The sequence below is a fragment of the Merops nubicus genome, unplaced genomic scaffold (assembly GCF_000691845.1).
Source record: "Merops nubicus isolate BGI_N331 unplaced genomic scaffold, ASM69184v1 scaffold16657, whole genome shotgun sequence".
NCBI classification, from domain to species: Eukaryota; Metazoa; Chordata; class Aves; order Coraciiformes; family Meropidae; genus Merops; species Merops nubicus.
Genome location: NW_008619720.1, coordinates 1 through 7,044, shown reverse-complemented (window position 1 = coordinate 7,044; position 7,044 = coordinate 1). Strand labels below are relative to the sequence as shown.

The window sequence follows — 7,044 nt, the reverse complement described above, 5'->3', positions numbered from 1 at the left end:
TGCAGGACTAGCAGCTGCGTGGAGCTGGGGGGACAGACTGGGCACCCCAGAAAGCAAATGGGGCTTTAATATCTCGTGTCTGCCCCTGGGGGTGTTTTAGGGCTTGTTGGGCTCTGGGGGGGTTGGGGTGGGGGGTCTGGCAGAGGGACAGTGGCTGCAGCACGCCCTTGTTGGCTGCCACCACCAGCACAGCGGGCCAGCATCCATCACTTTCTGCTCCCCCAAATCTCACCCCGGTCCGTGTCTTCTGTCACTCCCTGGGGCTGGTTAGATCATCTTCTGCTGCCGCAGAAGGGCATCCATCCTCCATCCCACCCTACATCCACCCTGCCTGGGGGTGGCATCGAGGAGAGGAGCCTTTGGCTGAGGTGCCCAGGTGGGTGAAAGGAGAGGCTGGGGGACCAACCCGGGGAGGGGGGAGCAGCAGGCAGCAGCTGGTACCTCCATCCTGCCCAGCTCTGCTTTCCTTTGCCCCCGTGCCACCGCTGGGCACTTGAACTGGGTTTTGCCATGAAGGCTCTGCTGGGCAGAGATGGGCTTTTTCTCCTTTTTCTTGAATCAAGCCCAACTTCCCCTTTGAAAAGAGAAGAGAAGAGAAAAAGCAGAACAGCCCTAAGGGCTGACCCTGCAAACTCCCTTCCAGGGGCATCAGAGAGCAGGGGATGGTGTCCGGAGCCTTGGTGGCCTCCTGGGGTCCTGCTTGGCCATGCAGGTGGCCAGGAGACCCCAATGGCCATCACCGGGTGCCTCTCTCAGGATGTCTGGTGATGGTTTGAGCGTCTGCCTCAGCTCCTGTCCCACACCCAGGCGAGTTCAACTCCCCCATGTGCCACTTGGCATCAGTGTGCAGCCCCTCCCCCGGGGAGAGGCGTCCCGGAAACCCCCAGTGCCCTTGGGACCGCCGATAACCCCTCTGCCCCCAGAGGAACTCCCTTAATCATTACCCAATGTTCTCTGGAAGGACAGGCAGAGCTCAGGGCTGTGTGCCAAGGGTGGGGGTGTTGGCTGAGAACCCTCGGGAGCCATCAGAGCTTCTCGCGGGCCGGGGAAGTCCAGGGGGGGGGTATCACACGTCTTGGGCACGGTGGTGGGAGAGGTGGGGGACAGGCAGCCGGGGGGTCTGTGGAGGCCATGGCATGTCCAGGTCTACACTCAGCCCCTCCTAGCAGCTGGGGATGTGATGCCAGAGAGGAGAGTTTGGAAGGCTCCTCTGGGTATCTGCAGCCAGAGCGGTGAGGAGAGAACACGCAGGAGTAAACAGGGGAAGATCTGAGGTGGAACCCTATGCCAGGATCCTCTGGGTGACCTAATCCCTAACGAGGTACCTTGAAGGCAGGATTAGACCCTCCGTGTTACCTTAGGGAGATGCCACAGAGTGAGGGAGCTGTGAAACAGGTTGAGGGAGGCAACTGCTACATTTCTTTCCCCTCTTGATAGGGACGAGGTGTTTGGAAACATCCTCAGCTCCCTCAGCCATGTCCTTGCCATGCTGGAGGCAACAGGGCTGTGGTGGGTGGAATGAGGGTAGAGCATTTCCAAGCCAGGAGAGGCTTCACCCTTGCACCCTGTGACAGGGACAGCACCGTGGCGCTCCCCAAAACACCTGCACCTATGGATCCCAGGGCGCAGGGACACCCGAAGCTGATGGGGACCAGGGGAAACGGGGCACATCCTTCTCGGGTCAAAGATGCTCCTTGCCTGCATCCCTTAGTAGGGTGGCTCCCACCTTGCAGAGCTTGTGTGATCCCAGAGCCACAGGAGAGCCCTGGTCTGGGTCCCAGCACAGCACAAGGCAGGCATCTGTAGGGACTTTTTAGGGCACAAGGCGGCTCATGGTGTCCTTGGGGAAGATCTTACACGGGACATAGAGCAGACAGTGCCTGCAGCAGCAGTGAAGGTCCACGCCATCCTCAGCCATGTGTCTCAGGACTGTCCTCAGACCCGCTGGGGCCGTGGGCTTTGCCAACCAGCACTCCCATCCCAACAGGCTCATAGCCACTGTACCTTGCAGTCCCTTCATCTCTTGTCCTCGCCTTTGAGGGATCAGCATTGGCACCAGGAGCTGGCTCTTGGCTCCTGCACACTGGCTGGGAACACTCTCCACAACGTTTGCCCGTGGCACAGGCACATCTGCCAGGGTGGTGGTGGGATGGGTGTCCCATCCCCACGGGGAACCACACTGAAGGTCCCAGAGGCAGAGCAAACACCTCGCTCATGGTCACCCACCATCGGGGGAGCCCTGGCCACACACGCCAGTGTGAACTCACTTAGAACCGTGTTGTGTTCACTGTACGTGCCATTTGCACTGAGCTCCTTCAGGGTATGGCTCTGCTCAGCACCAAACCAGCTCAGAGACCTCGCTCCTCTGCACTCCTGAGCTGTCCCACTACCTCAGGACGGGGTGCCCCCAGCAGCACTGGCTCCTTCCCCCAGGCTGCAGCAAAGAGAGGAGGATGGAAACCCAGCCAGGCAGGGGGGAATAATCCTGGATGCTTTGCTCTGGGGAGAATGGGCTGATTTGGACAGAAGGTGGCAGCTCTGGGGGTCACCCCATGGGAAATGGAGCTCAGGGGGGTCCCTGAGAATGTGTTTTTAGTGCTGCTCCCATAGTCCCCTCACACTCACTCCCGTGTGGAGTAGGCTGCTCTCCAGGGATGCTCCTCCAGCGGACCTGGGCAGGTCCCGCTTGGGGGGCCGTGGGAAGCGGTGGGTCAGTGTGATGGGGTCTGTAGCTGGCTCTGCTCTCCCTCTGTGGTGCCTCCAGTGCCCGGGGGGCTCGGGAACCAGCTGGAAGCGAAGTTGGATAAGCCGGACGTGGTGAACTGGATGTGCTACCGCAAAACGGAGGATTATTTCACCATCTGGCTCAACCTCAACACCTTTCTGCCAGTGGGAGTCGACTGCTGGATCGATAACACCAGGTACCATCCACCCCTACCCGGGGAGCTCCCTGGGGAAATGACCTACCAGGGATCTCCCTCCCCTCTCCTCCCCCTAGGGGCCACGGCCTCGAATACACGGAAAACCTCGAGAGCGCTACGGGACTATTTGGGAACATGGCTGGCTGGCTGCCACTCCCTTTCCCATGTCCTTGCCATGTGCTCGTGCCCAACCAGACCATCCTCAGCACCCACTAGAGAAGCTGTCACCCTGCCCAGAGCTGCAGGGTGAGGGGGCTACCACAGCCCACCCCATCAGAGCCCCCTGCACCAAGCTGCTGGGCCATCGGCATGGGCACTGGCTTGGCACCAGTCCACCTCCCCATCCGCACGAGACCTGTGAAGAGCCACCAAGGTCCAAACTGTCACCCAATAATCTCCACCCCAGCCCCAGGTCCTTTACGGGAGCACAGCTCTTCTGCTACTTTCCGTCCTCTCCCCGCAGGGTGATGTACAACCGCACCTCTCGGAAAATGTCCAATGCCCCAGGGGTGCACATCCGCGTGCCCGGCTTCGGGAAGACCTATTCTGTGGAATACCTGGATCGGAGCAAGCTGGCAGGTGAGAGGAGAGTCACGGCGTGTCCAGGGATCCCATGTGCTGCATGCAAGTGGAGAGGTGTCTCCAGCAGGACCCAGGTCACCTGGGAGTGAGGGACGCTGGCGTCAGGTGCACACAACCTTTGAGTGCCAGCAGGCACCACCCCATTCTCGACCCCAGTGCACGTGGGATGGGTGGATGGAGCCACTATGTCTGGATGGAGCCATCAAGCTGTGGGGCTTACCCGAGAACATTGTGGCCATGAGTAGGACCAGGGTGGAAAAATATTTATGGGAGAAGACCACAGACCTAATTCCCACCTGTTCTCTCCGCTTGTAGGTTACCTGCACACCCTGGTGCAGAACCTGGTGAACAACGGCTACGTGAGGGACCAGACAGTTCGGGCAGCCCCTTATGACTGGAGGGTCAGGCCCCGTAAGTCTGGGGTGCGTGGCCATGCAGGGAGGGAGACGGGGTGGCTCTCGGGGGTGTGGGGGAACCTCTGGGTAGGTGTGGCTGGGTGGTGGGTTCTCAGCCACTCCCAGTGCTCTTGTGTGAGTACATGGTGGCACTAGGGACAGCCCTGGAGCCCCATGGCCATGAGAGAGGTGGCCAAGAGCTGGTGTCCCTCTTGCCCACAGAGGACCAGCCTGAATACTTCCAGAACCTGAAGGCACTGATCGAGGAGATGCACGATGAGTACCAGCAACGCGTCTTCCTCATCGCACACAGCATTGGCAACCTGAACATCCTCTACTTCCTGCTACAGCAGACGCAAGCCTGGAAAGATCAGTACATCGGGGGTTTCATCTCCCTGGGTGCCCCCTGGGGAGGGTCCGTCAAGCCCCTGCGTGTCCTGGCGTCCGGTGGGTGACTCCTGCTGTGCAGCCCCCTCTTCGCTTTCTTACCCTCCTCCAGAAATGGAAGGGGGGTGGTGGGCAGGGAAAGGACACGGTGGTGGAAGAGGTGGGGGACAGATGGCCGAGGGGTCTGTGGAGGCATCGTTCATGCTCTGGTGCAGAAAACACCGTGGAGATATCAGCCACAGCCACAGCAGCAGGAACAGCCCAGGGCGTGCTCTGGACCTTGGGCTGGTTTCCGTGGTTGGTGGGTTTTTGGGCCATACCCACTCCCTTCACACCATCTCCCCATGAGGGACAGTGGGGTTGCTGGACCTTTGCTGCAAACCATACATCTCTTCTGCAGCAGAGGACATGGTGAGCACCTAAGGGACACTCATGCTCTCCTGCACACCCTACTTGGTTCTCCTCGTGTCTCAAAGCCCATCCCCCATAAGCTTTGCCATCTTCAGGCTTTAATCTCCCTTTGCCCAGTTCCTCTTTAGTCTCTTGGCAGCCCAGAAAGCCACAATCCCTTGCCTAATGCTGACGGCCCAAAATATCCACAAGTCACAAGCTGAGCCTCCAAAAATGTGTGGAATTGAAAATCATGTGCTTGAAGATTTTGACATCTGGCCCCATGCTTCACCCTTAATTCACCTCCTCATGTTTTTCTCTATCACCACGAGGGCCAGAGACGTTTTTAAGGTAATCTGAGGTCATTGCATGGTCCAGACACACCAAAAAAATGCCAGAGATGAGAGGAGAGTTTGGAAGGCTCCTCTGGGTATCTGCAGCCAGAGTGGTGAGGAGAAGACACACAGTCATGAGCAGGGCAGGAGTAAGCAGGGGAAGATCTGAGGTGGAACTACCAGGAGACAGCTGTGAGTCACTGCTGGACAGGCTGACCCCAGCACAGCCACCCAAGGGGCACCATTTATGAGGGTAGATTTCTGACTATTCCCTGTGTGTCCTGCAGGTGACAACCAGGGCATCCCACTCATGTCCAACATCAAGCTCCGTGAAGAGCGGCGCATGACCACCACCAGCCCCTGGATGCTCCCAACGAGACTGGCCTGGCCCGACACCCATGTTTTCATCTCCACACCCTCCTACAATTACACCTACCAGGACTACCAACGCTTCTTCACTGACATCAACTTGGAGGACGGCTGGTACATGTGGGAGGACACAAAGGACTTGCTGAAGGACCTGCCCCCTCCTGGGGTGGACACGTATTGCCTCTATGGCACGGGCTACCCCACCGTGGAGACTTACATCTATGACGAGCGTTTTCCTTACGAGGACCCTGTGGACATGATCTATGGTGACGGGGACGACACCGTCAACAAGCGCAGCTTGGAGCTGTGCAAGCGTTGGCGCGGCCAGCAAAAGCAGAAAGTGCAAGTCCACGAGCTGCGAGGCGTCCACCACCTTAACATGGTCTTCAGCAACCTGACGCTCAGTGTCATCAATGAAATCCTGCTGGGGAGCTCGGAGGAGCAGGAGGAGCTGGAGCAGGGGAGATCCAGCCCAGAAGTGAGGAAGGCGGGGAAGATCCGACCCGGACGCAAAGTCCTTAAGGAGCCCAAAAAGAACTGAAAGGCATGAGGGCCAGCTTCCCTCCGTGCTGGTAGCCACCATGAGCTGCCATGCAGGGGAGCAAAGGACTCAGAGCAGAGTTTGGAAGGAAAAGGAGCAAGACCAACAGCTCAAGTGGATGGGCTGGCACCCACATCCGCTCTGATTGGTTTCTCTTTCAGGAACGGTGCTTGATTATACTTCAGAGGCTTGTCTCTTCCCACTACTAGGTGGATAATTAACCCCGCTGCCAGCTCATTAACATCACACTTGCAAATTACAGCGTGGCCTTGTCACTAGCAGGCCACATTTAGGCACTTCAGAGGCCGTTGTGCCACAGCCTCTGCTCACTGGGGACGGAGCAGCTCATGGAATGAGCACGGGCTCCAGCTTCCCGGGGCAGTGATGGGGGTAGCACGGCAGCTAGGGCTTCCAAGAGCACCTTTGCCCACCACCACTGTGCAGGCAGCCAGTGAGGCTCCCTGGGCAGAACTGGCTCGAAATCAGCAGATTTTAGAAAATAATAAACACACTTTGCTTCTGAGCGCAGAGCCAGGCTGGTCCTTGCACAGTGGGTTAGCGAAGCCAGCCCTGACTGAGAGCTGAGGTGTCTACCGTCCGGTGGCATCCCACCAGTCACTGCTTTGGGAGAAGCCACGTGCTCGGTGATGCAGCCAGGCTTGGAGAAATCAAGGCTTGGTGATGGCTGGGGCTGGCAACGTGGTTGGGGTGATGGTGCAACTGGGGCTGGTGGCACAGCCACAGCTGGTGCAGTGATGGGGCCTGGAGGTGCGACCAAGGTGGGCGATGCACGCGGGGCTGGTGATGCGACTGGGATGACGATGTGATGGGGCCGGTGGCATGACTGGGGCTGGTGACACAAAGAGAGATGCAGCAGAGACTGGTGATGCAGCCGACTGGAGACTGGTGACACAGCCAGGGCTGGTGATGGAGCTGGCACTGGGGGTGCAACTGGGGCTGGTGATGTGACTGTGGGGACAGTGTGAATGGGCTGGTGACAGAGCTGGGCCTGGGGGTGCAGCTGTGGCTGCTGATGTGACTAGGGCGGACAATGTGAATGGGGCTGGTGACATGGCTGGGGCTGGTGATGAAACTGGGGCTGGTGACACAACCGGGGGTGGTGA

The 7,044-nt window shown here is 58.8% G+C and overlaps 1 protein-coding gene across 1 annotated transcript in view; it reads left to right on the top strand.

The window, feature by feature from the left end:
- Window positions 1-5,920, top strand: part of LCAT (lecithin-cholesterol acyltransferase) — a 6,218-nt gene extending 298 nt beyond the window's left edge. Inside the window, exons 2-6 of the mRNA XM_008943904.1 lie at window positions 2,765-2,921; window positions 3,385-3,500; window positions 3,819-3,914; window positions 4,121-4,345; window positions 5,298-5,920. Of these exons, the coding sequence (XP_008942152.1) occupies window positions 2,765-2,921; window positions 3,385-3,500; window positions 3,819-3,914; window positions 4,121-4,345; window positions 5,298-5,920 (1,217 nt within the window). The remainder of the gene's footprint in view (window positions 1-2,764; window positions 2,922-3,384; window positions 3,501-3,818; window positions 3,915-4,120; window positions 4,346-5,297) is intronic.
- Window positions 5,921-7,044: the final 1,124 nt, after the last annotated feature.